Genomic DNA, 17,134 nt, shown 5'->3' with positions numbered 1-17,134 from the left:
CCGGTACTTCTGTAGTTGTATAAATATGCACTGGGTCAGTTTTCGAACTACCCAAATCATACGCATTTTTCGAAAATACGTCATGATATTCATCGATGAGAGCTTGTAACTGAGCTCTCTCATTGCTAGAGATATTAACACTGGAGAGGTCTATAGAAAAAGAGTTTTGAGAAACTGCGTTCTCGACTGTGTTAATCTTTGGAGAGCTGCAGTGAGCAACACTGTCAAAGACAACACAAGACTCCGTCATGTTGCGTTACCTGACTAGCCGACGCAGCAACCTCCGAATTGTTGAGCGTCATGTCCTGATCCGTTGGGTTGGACACCAAAATGACTGCATCCTGAGCCATGACTACCGCGGGTGACACAAACAAATTATCGATTCCACTTGAAACTGAGTCGATCATCAAAATAACTTCTCGATCCTTCGGTTGAGGACTGACGGAGCATTTGACGTATTTTTCCGTTCCAGCTGGAATGATAGTATCCTCACACACTTTGACGTTGAACTTCCTTGGCTTTGAAGGTTGTCCGAATGATTGTCCGAGAGGAAGAACGTCATCTCCGATGTGGAAAAGAGCATCCTTGTAGTTGAACACGAACATTGGAAGCTTCGAGAGCATATCGTTTCCAATAATGAATTGATATTCGCCATTGATTTCCGGCATGCAACGTCCAGTTGTGAAGTGTACCCGATGGTCGATCGTGTGAGTTCCAATCTTGAATTGAACGACTGCTGATCCAACCATATCCACTGTGTGACCTCCAAGGCCAACAGCTTGCGCATTGAGCATCGGTAAAGTTCTGCTAATGCCAAGACCTTTCAAAAGATCTTTCGAAGTTACTGTAATGTTTGCACCCGTATCCACAAGAGCGGAATACGGTATCTGATTAGCTTTAACTGGAATGTGAGCGGTGATAAAAGAATTACTTTGAGAATTCTGTTGAGGAGTGGCATCCTCGAAAGTAAAAGACTTACTCTTCGACCAAGTCAGACTGCAAACGTTGCTCCCCGAAGATCCGTCAAAGCTAGGTTGGAAACGCTCAAGCCGACCTGCAAGGTCTCGAACTTGCGCTTGCAGAGCCGTGTTCTGTTCCAGAAGTTGCCAATTTTCTGTGCCCGAAACTGCTGCTGCCTGCTTGACTTGATGATGCTCCACGGGATTTTGCACTGAGGATTTTGCCACACCACGATCAGCTGCTCTCTTCCGACAATCTGCGAGTTTGTGACCCTTCTTGTGACAGTAATGCCATTCTCCAAGGAACTTCGGCGACTGCGACTGCTTCTGCTGCTGCTGCTTCTTGCCTTGATTCCCGATTGATGCCATGTATGCCGCTGCTGTTGGTACTGCTCTCCGAGCCACATTCGCATTGACAAGCATTTCTTCATGTAGTGCTTCATCGAGCGCCGCCGCCATATCCTTGGGGCGCCTCGATCGAATAGCGTAGTTGAGATGTTCACCGAGTCCTTCGAGGAAAGCACGAAACGCGACCTTCTTCATCTCTTCACTCCTGGGGCCAGTACTCGCAAGTCTTTGCAGCTTATCGATTCTCTGAAAGAAAAGTTCAACCGACTCACCCTTTTGCTGTGTGCAATATCTCAACTGCTCTTCTCTATGTTCCTGCACGGCTGCATTCTCGAACACTGCTGACATCTTTGTGATAAGATCCTCGAGTGTAATCGCAGGCTGTGCTCCAATTATTCCATCGGCCGTACTCCGCGCGCGATTGTCCAAAAATAAAAGGAATGTAGACCTCTTTTGATCGTTGTCCATCTCTGTAGACGCTGCTAGCCGATCCTTGAACTTTCGCACGAAGGTTGTGAAATCTTCAGTCAAGTTTCCATTGAACGGAGGCAAAGTGGCGGCTGTCTTGAAACCGATCACTCCAATTGAAGGCGAAATTCCACGAATTGAATTTGTTGCTTCTTCTAGATCATCTTGATCTCCCGCAAGCTCACCACTATTGAGTTGCTGATCTTCCGATTGTTCTTCGACGACGTCACGATTCTGGAGACTCGATGGCATCGGGGATCCACTTCCAGAAGAGTCAGTAGCGTTACTACCTGCACTGCTTCCAGACAACACGTCTCTTGGGGTTAAATTAGAATTTAAAAGTGGCCTACCTAGGCTCAGGCCAGCTACCTGAGAAGGGCCAGAGGTACCGCGACCTCCAGCACGCTCCTCACCAGCCTGAGCACTCTCCTCACCTTGACGCTTGACCATGTCCTCGAGCTCGCGAATTCGATTTTGCAAAGCTGCAAGCTTTGCGCTGACATCATCACACTTGTTGCCAATGACCACGACCTTATCGTCGACTGCTTTCACTGTTGCCTTGTTCTCCACGATGGAACCATACAACGAGTTGACATCCTTGACGGTACCAGCTTTGAGCGAAACGAGATAAGCAGTGGTGACGACGGAGCCATCAATCAAACGACTGTTCGAGCGATAAGCGCCATCTGGAGCATTGGGTGGGGGTGTATTGAACTGCGGGTTGCGGGACATACTTGAACTACCTATAATCCTAGGTGTACTAGCGTAATTGAGGAAACGAAGAGACGAGTGATCATTTAAAGATAAGACTTTCCTAAAGGGACATGGTTACGGAACCTCGAAAACTTAACTAAACCTACGAGTTTGAAGTTAAGAGTACTGACTAGAAGCTAGACTACTAGGCCGTTCGCTTTAGCGGAACTAAACTGGTGCGCACCTTCCTACAAACACCTCACCTAGACCTCAGTAAGGGAGCGCGTGAGAGGACAGACCTTTTTTTGGAGAAATAGGAATAAAACCCCGTAATCCCAGTTAGGCTTGACTTAAGTGTTGTGTTAATGCTAAGCCTCACAAGCGCTACTACCAAATTACTTACAGACAATTTAGACCTAAAAAGAGAGGGCCCTTCTCTACGAAGGCTAAATGTAAATGCTAAAGCTACCTACAAACTAAACTAATAAAGGGAACTTAAACGAAATAATAGGGACGGGTGGTGGATCGTATATACCGAAAAGCTACAAAACGAAAAGGGCGCTGAAAAGAATAATCGAGAAGAAAAATAAAAGCGAAAAATCAAAACGAAAAAGCGAAGCGAAAAAGAGAAAAGAAAAATTTTAGGCCAGAAAATTAAAAATTAATTTTAAATTTTAGGATTAAATTTTAAATTTGAATTTTAGGCATCGAAAATTCGAGAAAAATTTTAGGATTTAGAATTCCAAACGATAAATAATTTTAGGATTTTCGAAATGTTGCGAAATTCGGTTCACTCGCTAGCTACCAGTAAAGATTGTTGGTTGCCGTGAATTAAACCGTTTGAAGTTATAAGAGTTTATTAGAGTAAAAGAGGTTAGACGATAGCATCGTCTGACAAGTGAAACGGGAGACAAAAGTGAGAGCAAAACACGCGACGAAAATCAAGAAATGATGACCAATGAGCGTTCTCCTCTCCTTATATAGACGTCTCCGGGTTAAAGGCGCAGCCTTTAACGACGACGGGTCTCGGCGCGACAATGCGACCTTCTGTAGTTTGGCGGCGGTTTGAACTGGAGTTTCTCCTCCTCGTGGATTGTAGTTGCCGTAGAAATCGTTGTACTGCACCGATTTCGTTCGTTCTTTCTCTGTAAATTATCTCAGAGAATTTACAGTAAAAATATAATGTTTATATTTCATCGAAAATGTGTGGGTTCGGTGATAATCCTTACATTATAGAGAATAAAAAATAATTTGAAATCCTGTAATCTTTTTTTTTTTCCGAGAAAAATATGAAAACATGCTCCAAATTTTGCCAATTAACAAATTTTTGTTGAGCTTCACTTCCTGCTGATTCCAAAAAAGATACTCCCAATTTTGGGGTCTTTCTTTGAGTTAAGAGCTCATAAAAAGGGCGGCTCCGAGGCGGAAATGGCTCATAAAAAGTGAAGGGTTCTGCTCTGAAGATATATTTATTTTTTCTCTTTTTTTTTTTGGAAATTTTCATTTCAGGATTTTCTTTGGCCGAGTGACGTAGAAATCAGAAAGAAAATTACACATTTTTGAAGTTTTCTGGCTAAGAAATTGTTCATACGAAATATGACGATGTTCGGATCCTCGTTTGGTCTGAAACAAGTATAGTGCCTACTTGTCAATAGTAGTAGGCTTACCTCTCAATAATCCTCTCTTCGTGATTTCTTTTAGTAATCTCCAAAACCTCCGATCCTTTGTTTTTTGCTTGCAGTTCAACTGAATAATAAGTACCAACATCTCGTCCAAATTTAATCCAGTTGCCAATGAGTCCTACGATAATTTGCATCTCAAAAAAAAGGGTCGAACGATAAGTGAACTCGCTTGCGACGGAGCTTATTAAAATTTTCGAGCTCATTATTATCAAAGGAAGAAATATTTTTAAAAATAAGAACACCAGTGGATTCAACAACTGGATCTTCATCCCTTAAGTTATAGCTGTTGTAGAGAGAAATATAGTTTAGAGGGAAAGAAGTGAGATGCAGCAGTGGTTTGATCTCCTCAAAGAGCTTAATATTATCCTCACATCCTAATTCCAAGTCACCGGTCTTAAACTTCAGACTGGACGGAATCACTCGACATCCGATGGAAAGTGTGCCAACAATGATGAGACTTCTCCCACCGAACATTTTCTCAACATCGGCAATATTTATCTCTCGATTTCCTCTCAAGTCTACGAGAATCTCCCCAAGACCTTCCACCACAGCAAGATTCATATCAACTTTTCCATCCTCGGTCGCGTTCAGTTTGAATTTTTTAGACAGACGGTCTCCGTGCCGATATATAGCTAATTCGCATCCAATCCTATTGCTTGAAAGACTGTGGTCGCCTATTTTTAATGAAACCAGGCGAAGTGGCACAGATTTTTCAGTTGAGAGAAGAGATGGGTATTGTTGGGAAAGGTGAAATCTGAAATTCTTAATATTATCAACAGAAGAACATGTACAAAGTATGTGTTGGAAATTAAAAACTACTGCAAACTACTGTAACTGGAGCAATTTTTGTTGCAAAATTTCAAACCAGCTCGTTTATTTTTTTTCAGAAAGCATTAAACAAATTAAAACACTAAATAGTCTTAGTTATTTTCAAAAACTCTAAAAAATTACCGTAAAATCGGATCAAAATAATGTATAATAGATTTAGTACTTAAATAGGAAAGTGGCTTCAATTTTTCCATGCCTTACTCAAAAATAATAATGAAAAAGAGGTGATGTAAGAGGATCAGAAAAAGTGAGAAAATATTCGTCGTATGCCTTTTTTGCTCTAGCTTATCAGTGTTTTCTAGAACGACAAAAAATTTTGTAGCAGGCGTGATTTTATGACACAAACAACTGTTTTTCGAGAAGCACCTCTTAATGTCGTCAGTAATCTTCTTTTGGTGTTAGTGTCATTTTCTGAAACAGTTACTGCAGTGGTCTGTACACAATTATTTATTCATTCAAGACATATCAATTTCAGTATCGTGGTTGAACTCTGAGATGCATTAAACAATACTTTTCACGTAACTCGTAGCTGATATGAAGGCCCAAGGAATTTTTCATACGAAGTGGAACGCTGTTTGGATCCTCGTTTGGTCTGAAACTTGTATAGTACCTACATACCTGTCAATATCAGTAGGCTTACCTCTCAATAATCCTCTCTTTATGATTAATCATTACTGTCTCCAAAATCTCCCTTGCTCTGCTTTTTTTATTCATTTCAAGCGAATAATAAAAACCAGCTTCTCGTCCAACCTCAATCCGATTGTCTATTAGCCGTGAGACATTGTGCCATCGGGAATAAGGTTTGATAGATAAATGGACTCGTTTGTGACGGAGCTCATTCAAGTTGTCCAGGTCTTTATCTAGAAGTAAAAAGTAGCCTTCAAAGTACATAATTTCCGTGGATCGGATAATTAGATCCTCAAAATTGATCTGATGGCCAAACTGGAGAGTAATAGAGCTCAGGGGTGTGGAAAAGTCCAGTATTGGTTTAATCGCCTCAAAGAGTTGATTATTATCCATACACGATAATTGCAAGTTATGGATTTGAAACTTCAAACTTGCCGGGGTTCGTAGTACAGGTCGACAATCAATAGAAAGCTCATCAACTTTGACGATAACTCTTCCACCGAATAATTTCTTGAGTAAATACTTCGTTGCCTCGTGAAGCTTCCTCTCATTGCTTAAGTCTTCCCTGCTCGGTCTGGCTGTGAGCAAGATATGATAGGATGATAGTTCAGGTCTATCGATATCTTTAAACTCTTTCAAGTTGACAAAAATCTCGTCAGGATCTTCGTCCACTAAAACATTCCTATGAAAATCCCTTTCCTCTGTAACATCTTTTTTTTTTGGAATATTTTTAGACTAGCGCTTCCTTGCCACAACACAAGTAGTTTGTATTGAATCTTATTGACTGAAATGCTATTCTCGCTTATTTTCAGGGAGTTTAGGCGGAGAGGTACAGCTTTTTCAGTTCAATCCAACTGTCTCCAATTTGGTATGAACATTTCTATCAAGAAGATCCAATATTTTGACGGAAAGTTTCACGGTTGAAGGAATCCGAATAACAGTTGCACATTCAATCGCGAATCGGTTCACTTTTACAGTTCTTCCTCCGAATAGCTTTCCGAGTAGGTACTTCAAAGCTTCATGCATTTTCCGATCGTAATTGAATACTTCAACCCTTCCACCCATTTTCAGACGAATGACATTTTCGCCATTAAGTAAGCGAAAAAGTTTTCCCACATGTTGATCGAGCTTAAGACCAGTCGCATGTATCTCTTCCATAAATCTTGAAAGTTCTGTTGGTTCCCCCTCGTGTTCTGGTGCCCGATATCTTCTCACGTTGTCAATTAGTATTTCATTTGGATCTTGCTCTATCTCACTGGCATCAGGGTGATTTGTTGGGTCGATATCAAATTGAAAATCCTTCTTTCGATTAGCAACATTTAATTGATAGGTGTCCTGGTTTACCGTAACATAATAATCAGTTAATTTCAGACACTTTACGTACAAAGTAATCGATTTTTCTAGTTTTCGAATCGAAGGACACGACATAGAAATTTTGAATCTAAAAACTGTATATTATATTAGAACTGGCGCAACAAAAACTAACCTCGAATTCGGATCCAAATGCTTCAACAGACATTTTAATACTTGGTAGCTTACAGGATTCAACGGTGGCTTATAATGTGGGTAGGACAAGAAAAATCCAATAAAGTGACTAAAAAACGGCACGCTATGCAGAGACCCCATTGCGACTGGTTTTGGTAGACACTGTACGGCAAGGAAGAGGGGAGGGGAAAGAGAACGGCCCAGGTGAGCAGCTGTTACGTGCCTGTACTTACAGGTCAGTCACACAGGTTTTTGGGATAACTGTGTTGGGTTTTTACAGTATTTCAAGTTCTATCTCAGCCAATAATATATTTATTCAAACAATTAAATTATCAGGATCGTAGTTCAACTCTCAGATGCATCAAAGTCTGGAAATCCTCCAACTCGTATTCGATATGTAAATCCGAGGTGTTGTTCATATGAATTATAACATTCTCTCTATCTGATCTGAAATAAGGATATTGACTGAATAGCGTAGAAATATCCTCACTTCTCATCAATCCTCTCTTTGTGATTTCTCTTGACAATCTCCAAAATCTCCCATCCTTTGTTTTCAACTACCACGTCAAGTGAATAGTGAGTGCCAACATTTCTTCCGAATTCAATCCAGTTGTCAATGAGCCACACGACATTTTGCAGCTCGAAAAAACGGTCGAACGATAAGTGAACTCGCTTGTGACGGAGCTTATTCAAATTGTTGAGCATATCATTATCAAAGAAAACAATACTTTGGAAGATAAGAATACCAGTGGATTCAACAACTGGATCTTCATCCCTTAAGTTATAGCTGTGGGAGAGAGAAATCGAGCTTAGAGGGGAAATTGTAAGAAGCTGCTTGATCGTCTCAAAGATCTTATTATTATCCTCACTTTTTAATTCCAAGTGACGAATCTTAAAGTTCAAGCTTGACGGTATCCGCAGTATCCCTCGAGATCCAATGGAAAGCGTGCCAACTTTTAATATACCTCTCCCACCTAAGAACCTCTCAACCAAATACTTTACTGCATCGTGGAGCTTCCTCTCGTAGATCATCACTTCACTGCTCCTTCCAACTTTGAGCACGAGAAAATACTTCATTTTGCTTTGTATCATTTTCTCGTTATTTTCATCCCTTCTCTGGTTAGCCAGCTCTGTGAGAACCTCAGCAATAGTTCTCTCTTGATTTCCTCTCAAGTCTATGAGAATCTCATTAGGATCTTCTTCCACAACAATATTCATATCAATTCTTCCATTTTCAGTTACATCCGCTTTCAATTTTTTCGGACGAGCTTCTCTCTGCCGATATATAGCTAATTCGTACTCAATCCCATCGACTGAAATACTATTGTCGCTCAATTTCAGGGAATCTAGGTGGAGTGGTGCAGATTTTTCAATTGAGCGATGTGATGGGCATTGTTGGGAAAGGCGAAATCTGGAAATCAGAATTAGTTAGTTAATACATGTCCACAAAAATACAAACTACAAGCTATAAACTAGAGAAATACAATAAAAATTACTAATTTTTTTTCCTGACGAAGCAATTTTTGTTGCGAAATATCAAAACAGCTCGTTTTTTTCCACACTACTATAAACAAATTTAACAAATTTTAGTTATTTTTAGAAATTTTAAAACCTACCTCAAATTCGGGTCCAAATATTGAATAACTGATTTAGTACTTGCATAGGAAAGTGGCTTCGATTTTTCTATTTCTAATTTCGAAAGAGGCATGAAAAAAGAGGAATGGAACTATGAGAGAACTAGAGCTAGTGAGAATTTCTATTTTGAACGACAAAGAAGTATGGAAATGCAAGAGAATCAGAAAGAATGAGAAAATATTCCTTGTATGCCGTGTTTGCTTTAGTTTATCAGTTTTTCTTGTACGACATAAACTTTGTAGTTTGTAATTTTATGACACATACAACTGTTTTGCGAGAAGCTTCTTTTAACGTAGTCAGTAATCTTCTTTTGAGGTTAGTGCCATTTTCTGAAACTGTTACTGCAGTGGTCTGTACACAATTATTTATTTATTTAAAACATATCAATCTCAGTATCGTGGTTGAACTCTGAGATGCATTAAACAATACTTTTCACGTAACTCGTAGCTGATATGAAGGCACAGAAAGCATTAAACAAATTAAAACACTAAATAGTCTTAGTTATTTTCAAAAACTCTAAAAAATTACCGTAAAATCGGATCAATATAATGTATAATAGATTTAGTACTTAAATAGGAAAGTGGCTTCAATTTTTCCATGCCTTACTCAAAAATAATAATGAAAAAGAGGTGATGTAAGAGGATCAGAAAAAGTGAGAAAATATTCGTCGTATGCCTTTTTTGCTCTAGCTTATCAGTGTTTTCTAGAACGACAAAAAATTTTGTAGCAGGCGTGATTTTATGACACAAACAACTGTTTTTCGAGAAGCACCTCTTAATGTCGTCAGTAATCTTCTTTTGGTGTTAGTGTCATTTTCTGAAACAGTTACTGCAGTGGTCTGTACACAATTATTTATTCATTCAAGACATATCAATTTCAGTATCGTGGTTGAACTCTGAGATGCATTAAACAATACTTTTCACGTAACTCGTAGCTGATATGAAGGCCCAAGGAATTTTTCATACGAAGTGGAACGCTGTTTGGATCCTCGTTTGGTCTGAAACTTGTATAGTACCTACATACCTGTCAATATCAGTAGGCTTACCTCTCAATAATCCTCTCTTTATGATTAATCATTACTGTCTCCAAAATCTCCCTTGCTCTGCTTTTTTTATTCATTTCAAGCGAATAATAAAAACCAGCTTCTCGTCCAACCTCAATCCAATTGTCTATTAGCCGTGAGACATTGTGCCATCGGGAATAAGGTTTGATAGATAAATGGACTCGTTTGTGACGGAGCTCATTCAAGTTGTCCAGGTCTTTATCTAGAAGTAAAAAGTAGCCTTCAAAGTACATAATTTCCGTGGATCGGATAATTAGATCCTCAAAATTGATCTGATGGCCAAACTGGAGAGTAATAGAGCTCAGGGGTGTGGAAAAGTCCAGTATTGGTTTAATCGCCTCAAAGAGTTGATTATTATCCATACACGATAATTGCAAGTTATGGATTTGAAACTTCAAACTTGCCGGGGTTCGTAGTACAGGTCGACAATCAATAGAAAGCTCATCAACTTTGACGATAACTCTTCCACCGAATAATTTCTTGAGTAAATACTTCGTTGCCTCGTGAAGCTTCCTCTCATTGCTTAAGTCTTCCCTGCTCGGTCTGGCTGTGAGCAAGATATGATAGGATGATAGTTCAGGTCTATCGATATCTTTAAACTCTTTCAAGTTGACAAAAATCTCGTCAGGATCTTCGTCCACTAAAACATTCCTATGAAAATCCCTTTCCTCTGTAACATCATTTTTTTTTGGAATATTTTTAGACTAGCGCTTCCTTGCCACAACACAAGTAGTTTGTATTGAATCTTATTGACTGAAATGCTATTCTCGCTTATTTTCAGGGAGTTTAGGCGGAGAGGTACAGCTTTTTCAGTTCAATCCAACTGTCTCCAATTTGGTATGAACATTTCTATCAAGAAGATCCAATATTTTGACGGAAAGTTTCACGGTTGAAGGAATCCGAATAACAGTTGCACATTCAATCGCGAATCGGTTCACTTTTACAGTTCTTCCTCCGAATAGCTTTCCGAGTAGGTACTTCAAAGCTTCATGCATTTTCCGATCGTAATTGAATACTTCAACCCTTCCACCCATTTTCAGACGAATGACATTTTCGCCATTAAGTAAGCGAAAAAGTTTTCCCACATGTTGATCGAGCTTAAGACCAGTCGCATGTATCTCTTCCATCAATCTTGAAAGTTCTGTTGGTTCCCCCTCGTGTTCTGGTGCCCGATATCTTCTCACGTTGTCAATTAGTATTTCATTTGGATCTTGCTCTATCTCACTGGCATCAGGGTGATTTGTTGGGTCGATATCAAATTGAAAATCCTTCTTTCGATTAGCAACATTTAATTGATAGGTGTCCTGGTTTACCGTAACATAATAATCAGTTAATTTCAGACACTTTACGTACAAAGTAATCGATTTTTCTAGTTTTCGAATCGAAGGACACGACATAGAAATTTTGAATCTAAAAACTGTATATTATATTAGAACTGGCGCAACAAAAACTAACCTCGAATTCGGATCCAAATGCTTCAACAGACATTTTAATACTTGGTAGCTTACAGGATTCAACGGTGGCTTATAATGTGGGTAGGACAAGAAAAATCCAATAAAGTGACTAAAAAACGGCACGCTATGCAGAGACCCCATTGCGACTGGTTTTGGTAGACACTGTACGGCAAGGAAGAGGGGAGGGGAAAGAGAACGGCCCAGGTGAGCAGCTGTTACGTGCCTGTACTTACAGGTCAGTCACACAGGTTTTTGGGATAACTGTGTTGGGTTTTTACAGTATTTCAAGTTCTATCTCAGCCAATAATATATTTATTCAAACAATTAAATTATCAGGATCGTAGTTCAACTCTCAGATGCATCAAAGTCTGGAAATCCTCCAACTCGTATTCGATATGTAAATCCGAGGTGTTGTTCATATGAATTATAACATTCTCTCTATCTGATCTGAAATAAGGATATTGACTGAATAGCGTAGAAATATCCTCACTTCTCATCAATCCTCTCTTTGTGATTTCTCTTGACAATCTCCAAAATCTCCCATCCTTTGTTTTCAACTACCACGTCAAGTGAATAGTGAGTGCCAACATTTCTTCCGAATACAATCCAGTTGTCAATGAGCCACACGACATTTTGCAGCTCGAAAAAACGGTCGAACGATAAGTGAACTCGCTTGTGACGGAGCTTATTCAAATTGTTGAGCATATCATTATCAAAGAAATCAATACTTTGGAAGATAAGAATACCAGTGGATTCAACAACTGGATCTTCATCCCTTAAGTTATAGCTGTGGGAGAGAGAAATCGAGCTTAGAGGGGAAATTGTAAGAAGCTGCTTGATCGTCTCAAAGATCTTATTATTATCCTCACTTTTTAATTCCAAGTGACGAATCTTAAAGTTCAAGCTTGACGGTATCCGCAGTATCCCTCGAGATCCAATGGAAAGCGTGCCAACTTTTAATATACCTCTCCCACCTAAGAACCTCTCAACCAAATACTTTACTGCATCGTGGAGCTTCCTCTCGTAGATCATCACTTCACTGCTCCTTCCAACTTTGAGCACGAGAAAATACTTCATTTTGCTTTGTATCATTTTCTCGTTATTTTCATCCCTTCTCTGGTTAGCCAGCTCTGTGAGAACCTCAGCAATAGTTCTCTCTTGATTTCCTCTCAAGTCTATGAGAATCTCATTAGGATCTTCTTCCACAACAATATTCATATCAATTCTTCCATTTTCAGTTACATCCGCTTTCAATTTTTTCGGACGAGCTTCTCTCTGCCGATATATAGCTAATTCGTACTCAATCCCATCGACTGAAATACTATTGTCGCTCAATTTCAGGGAATCTAGGTGGAGTGGTGCAGATTTTTCAATTGAGCGATGTGATGGGCATTGTTGGGAAAGGCGAAATCTGGAAATCAGAATTAGTTAGTTAATACATGTCCACAAAAATACAAACTACAAGCTATAAACTAGAGAAATACAATAAAAATTACTAATTTTTTTTCCTGACGAAGCAATTTTTGTTGCGAAATATCAAAACAGCTCGTTTTTTTCCACACTACTATAAACAAATTTAACAAATTTTAGTTATTTTTAGAAATTTTAAAACCTACCTCAAATTCGGGTCCAAATATTGAATAACTGATTTAGTACTTGCATAGGAAAGTGGCTTCGATTTTTCTATTTCTAATTTCGAAAGAGGCATGAAAAAAGAGGAATGGAACTATGAGAGAACTAGAGCTAGTGAGAATTTCTATTTTGAACGACAAAGAAGTATGGAAATGCAAGAGAATCAGAAAGAATGAGAAAATATTCCTTGTATGCCGTGTTTGCTTTAGTTTATCAGTTTTTCTTGTACGACATAAACTTTGTAGGTTTGTAATTTTATGACACATACAACTGTTTTGCGAGAAGCTTCTTTTAACGTAGTCAGTAATCTTCTTTTGAGGTTAGTGCCATTTTCTGAAACTGTTACTGCAGTGGTCTGTACACAATTATTTATTTATTTAAAACATATCAATCTCAGTATCGTGGTTGAACTCTGAGATGCATTAAACAATACTTTTCACGTAACTCGTAGCTGATATGAAGGCACAGAAAGCATTAAACAAATTAAAACACTAAATAGTCTTAGTTATTTTCAAAAACTCTAAAAAATTACCGTAAAATCGGATCAATATAATGTATAATAGATTTAGTACTTAAATAGGAAAGTGGCTTCAATTTTTCCATGCCTTACTCAAAAATAATAATGAAAAAGAGGTGATGTAAGAGGATCAGAAAAAGTGATAAAATATTCGTCGTATGCCTTTTTTGCTCTAGCTTATCAGTGTTTTCTAGAACGACAAAAAATTTTGTAGCAGGCGTGATTTTATGACACAAACAACTGTTTTTCGAGAAGCACCTCTTAATGTCGTCAGTAATCTTCTTTTGGTGTTAGTGTCATTTTCTGAAACAGTTACTGCAGTGGTCTGTACACAATTATTTATTCATTCAAGACATATCAATTTCAGTATCGTGGTTGAACTCTGAGATGCATTAAACAATACTTTTCACGTAACTCGTAGCTGATATGAAGGCCCAAGGAATTTTTCATACGAAGTGGAACGCTGTTTGGATCCTCGTTTGGTCTGAAACTTGTATAGTACCTACATACCTGTCAATATCAGTAGGCTTACCTCTCAATAATCCTCTCTTTATGATTAATCATTACTGTCTCCAAAATCTCCCTTGCTCTGCTTTTTTTATTCATTTCAAGCGAATAATAAAAACCAGCTTCTCGTCCAACCTCAATCCGATTGTCTATTAGCCGTGAGACATTGTGCCATCGGGAATAAGGTTTGATAGATAAATGGACTCGTTTGTGACGGAGCTCATTCAAGTTGTCCAGGTCTTTATCTAGAAGTAAAAAGTAGCCTTCAAAGTACATAATTTCCGTGGATCGGATAATTAGATCCTCAAAATTGATCTGATGGCCAAACTGGAGAGTAATAGAGCTCAGGGGTGTGGAAAAGTCCAGTATTGGTTTAATCGCCTCAAAGAGTTGATTATTATCCATACACGATAATTGCAAGTTATGGATTTGAAACTTCAAACTTGCCGGGGTTCGTAGTACAGGTCGACAATCAATAGAAAGCTCATCAACTTTGACGATAACTCTTCCACCGAATAATTTCTTGAGTAAATACTTCGTTGCCTCGTGAAGCTTCCTCTCATTGCTTAAGTCTTCCCTGCTCGGTCTGGCTGTGAGCAAGATATGATAGGATGATAGTTCAGGTCTATCGATATCTTTAAACTCTTTCAAGTTGACAAAAATCTCGTCAGGATCTTCGTCCACTAAAACATTCCTATGAAAATCCCTTTCCTCTGTAACATCTTTTTTTTTTGGAATATTTTTAGACTAGCGCTTCCTTGCCACAACACAAGTAGTTTGTATTGAATCTTATTGACTGAAATGCTATTCTCGCTTATTTTCAGGGAGTTTAGGCGGAGAGGTACAGCTTTTTCAGTTCAATCCAACTGTCTCCAATTTGGTATGAACATTTCTATCAAGAAGATCCAATATTTTGACGGAAAGTTTCACGGTTGAAGGAATCCGAATAACAGTTGCACATTCAATCGCGAATCGGTTCACTTTTACAGTTCTTCCTCCGAATAGCTTTCCGAGTAGGTACTTCAAAGCTTCATGCATTTTCCGATCGTAATTGAATACTTCAACCCTTCCACCCATTTTCAGACGAATGACATTTTCGCCATTAAGTAAGCGAAAAAGTTTTCCCACATGTTGATCGAGCTTAAGACCAGTCGCATGTATCTCTTCCATAAATCTTGAAAGTTCTGTTGGTTCCCCCTCGTGTTCTGGTGCCCGATATCTTCTCACGTTGTCAATTAGTATTTCATTTGGATCTTGCTCTATCTCACTGGCATCAGGGTGATTTGTTGGGTCGATATCAAATTGAAAATCCTTCTTTCGATTAGCAACATTTAATTGATAGGTGTCCTGGTTTACCGTAACATAATAATCAGTTAATTTCAGACACTTTACGTACAAAGTAATCGATTTTTCTAGTTTTCGAATCGAAGGACACGACATAGAAATTTTGAATCTAAAAACTGTATATTATATTAGAACTGGCGCAACAAAAACTAACCTCGAATTCGGATCCAAATGCTTCAACAGACATTTTAATACTTGGTAGCTTACAGGATTCAACGGTGGCTTATAATGTGGGTAGGACAAGAAAAATCCAATAAAGTGACTAAAAAACGGCACGCTATGCAGAGACCCCATTGCGACTGGTTTTGGTAGACACTGTACGGCAAGGAAGAGGGGAGGGGAAAGAGAACGGCCCAGGTGAGCAGCTGTTACGTGCCTGTACTTACAGGTCAGTCACACAGGTTTTTGGGATAACTGTGTTGGGTTTTTACAGTATTTCAAGTTCTATCTCAGCCAATAATATATTTATTCAAACAATTAAATTATCAGGATCGTAGTTCAACTCTCAGATGCATCAAAGTCTGGAAATCCTCCAACTCGTATTCGATATGTAAATCCGAGGTGTTGTTCATATGAATTATAACATTCTCTCTATCTGATCTGAAATAAGGATATTGACTGAATAGCGTAGAAATATCCTCACTTCTCATCAATCCTCTCTTTGTGATTTCTCTTGACAATCTCCAAAATCTCCCATCCTTTGTTTTCAACTACCACGTCAAGTGAATAGTGAGTGCCAACATTTCTTCCGAATTCAATCCAGTTGTCAATGAGCCACACGACATTTTGCAGCTCGAAAAAACGGTCGAACGATAAGTGAACTCGCTTGTGACGGAGCTTATTCAAATTGTTGAGCATATCATTATCAAAGAAAACAATACTTTGGAAGATAAGAATACCAGTGGATTCAACAACTGGATCTTCATCCCTTAAGTTATAGCTGTGGGAGAGAGAAATCGAGCTTAGAGGGGAAATTGTAAGAAGCTGCTTGATCGTCTCAAAGATCTTATTATTATCCTCACTTTTTAATTCCAAGTGACGAATCTTAAAGTTCAAGCTTGACGGTATCCGCAGTATCCCTCGAGATCCAATGGAAAGCGTGCCAACTTTTAATATACCTCTCCCACCTAAGAACCTCTCAACCAAATACTTTACTGCATCGTGGAGCTTCCTCTCGTAGATCATCACTTCACTGCTCCTTCCAACTTTGAGCACGAGAAAATACTTCATTTTGCTTTGTATCATTTTCTCGTTATTTTCATCCCTTCTCTGGTTAGCCAGCTCTGTGAGAACCTCAGCAATAGTTCTCTCTTGATTTCCTCTCAAGTCTATGAGAATCTCATTAGGATCTTCTTCCACAACAATATTCATATCAATTCTTCCATTTTCAGTTACATCCGCTTTCAATTTTTTCGGACGAGCTTCTCTCTGCCGATATATAGCTAATTCGTACTCAATCCCATCGACTGAAATACTATTGTCGCTCAATTTCAGGGAATCTAGGTGGAGTGGTGCAGATTTTTCAATTGAGCGATGTGATGGGCATTGTTGGGAAAGGCGAAATCTGGAAATCAGAATTAGTTAGTTAATACATGTCCACAAAAATACAAACTACAAGCTATAAACTAGAGAAATACAATAAAAATTACTAATTTTTTTTCCTGACGAAGCAATTTTTGTTGCGAAATATCAAAACAGCTCGTTTTTTTCCACACTACTATAAACAAATTTAACAAATTTTAGTTATTTTTAGAAATTTTAAAACCTACCTCAAATTCGGGTCCAAATATTGAATAACTGATTTAGTACTTGCATAGGAAAGTGGCTTCGATTTTTCTATTTCTAATTTCGAAAGAGGCATGAAAAAAGAGGAATGGAACTATGAGAGAACT

At 38.7% G+C, this 17,134-nt stretch overlaps 6 protein-coding genes and 1 pseudogene across 7 annotated transcripts; all 7 read right to left on the bottom strand.

Annotated features, from left to right (window-relative positions):
* Positions 1–3,968: 3,968 nt before the first annotated feature.
* Positions 3,969–5,172, bottom strand: F58H7.11 (annotated as a pseudogene). The gene is made up of 3 exons: positions 5,102–5,172; positions 4,136–4,904; positions 3,969–4,091 (listed from the first exon to the last, which is right to left on the bottom strand). Coding segments are annotated over exons 1-3 (963 nt in total).
* Positions 5,173–5,449: 277 nt separating this feature from the next.
* fbxc-8 (F-box domain-containing protein) lies at positions 5,450–7,231 on the bottom strand (the record flags this gene model as incomplete). The annotated part of the gene is made up of 4 exons (NM_001268299.2): positions 5,450–5,570; positions 5,619–6,276; positions 6,553–7,046; positions 7,092–7,231. 4 exons carry the CDS (start codon positions 7,229–7,231, stop codon positions 5,450–5,452), a joined length of 1,413 nt encoding a protein of 470 aa, NP_001255228.2.
* Positions 7,232–7,422: 191 nt separating this feature from the next.
* Positions 7,423–8,798, bottom strand: fbxc-3 (F-box C protein; the record flags this gene model as incomplete). The annotated part of the gene is made up of 3 exons (NM_067610.4): positions 7,423–7,537; positions 7,581–8,501; positions 8,707–8,798. 3 exons carry the CDS (start codon positions 8,796–8,798, stop codon positions 7,423–7,425), a joined length of 1,128 nt encoding a protein of 375 aa, NP_500011.2.
* Positions 8,799–9,601: 803 nt separating this feature from the next.
* fbxc-12 (F-box domain-containing protein) lies at positions 9,602–11,383 on the bottom strand (the record flags this gene model as incomplete). The annotated part of the gene is made up of 4 exons (NM_001129289.2): positions 9,602–9,722; positions 9,771–10,428; positions 10,705–11,198; positions 11,244–11,383. The coding sequence occupies 4 exons, from the start codon at positions 11,381–11,383 to the stop codon at positions 9,602–9,604; spliced, it is 1,413 nt and encodes a 470-aa protein (NP_001122761.2).
* A 191-nt stretch (positions 11,384–11,574) lies between these two features.
* Positions 11,575–12,950, bottom strand: fbxc-5 (F-box C protein; the record flags this gene model as incomplete). Its single annotated transcript, NM_001392250.1, has 3 exons — positions 11,575–11,689; positions 11,733–12,653; positions 12,859–12,950. The coding sequence occupies 3 exons, from the start codon at positions 12,948–12,950 to the stop codon at positions 11,575–11,577; spliced, it is 1,128 nt and encodes a 375-aa protein (NP_001379802.1).
* Positions 12,951–13,754: 804 nt separating this feature from the next.
* fbxc-11 (F-box domain-containing protein) lies at positions 13,755–15,536 on the bottom strand (the record flags this gene model as incomplete). The annotated part of the gene is made up of 4 exons (NM_001129290.1): positions 13,755–13,875; positions 13,924–14,581; positions 14,858–15,351; positions 15,397–15,536. 4 exons carry the CDS (start codon positions 15,534–15,536, stop codon positions 13,755–13,757), a joined length of 1,413 nt encoding a protein of 470 aa, NP_001122762.1.
* A 191-nt stretch (positions 15,537–15,727) lies between these two features.
* Positions 15,728–17,103, bottom strand: fbxc-4 (F-box C protein; the record flags this gene model as incomplete). The annotated part of the gene is made up of 3 exons (NM_067608.4): positions 15,728–15,842; positions 15,886–16,806; positions 17,012–17,103. 3 exons carry the CDS (start codon positions 17,101–17,103, stop codon positions 15,728–15,730), a joined length of 1,128 nt encoding a protein of 375 aa, NP_500009.2.
* Positions 17,104–17,134: the final 31 nt, after the last annotated feature.

This window comes from Caenorhabditis elegans, chromosome IV (genome assembly GCF_000002985.6).
Source record: "Caenorhabditis elegans chromosome IV".
In the NCBI taxonomy this organism is placed as follows: domain Eukaryota; kingdom Metazoa; phylum Nematoda; class Chromadorea; order Rhabditida; family Rhabditidae; genus Caenorhabditis; species Caenorhabditis elegans.
This window is presented reverse-complemented; position numbering and strand designations above follow the sequence as displayed.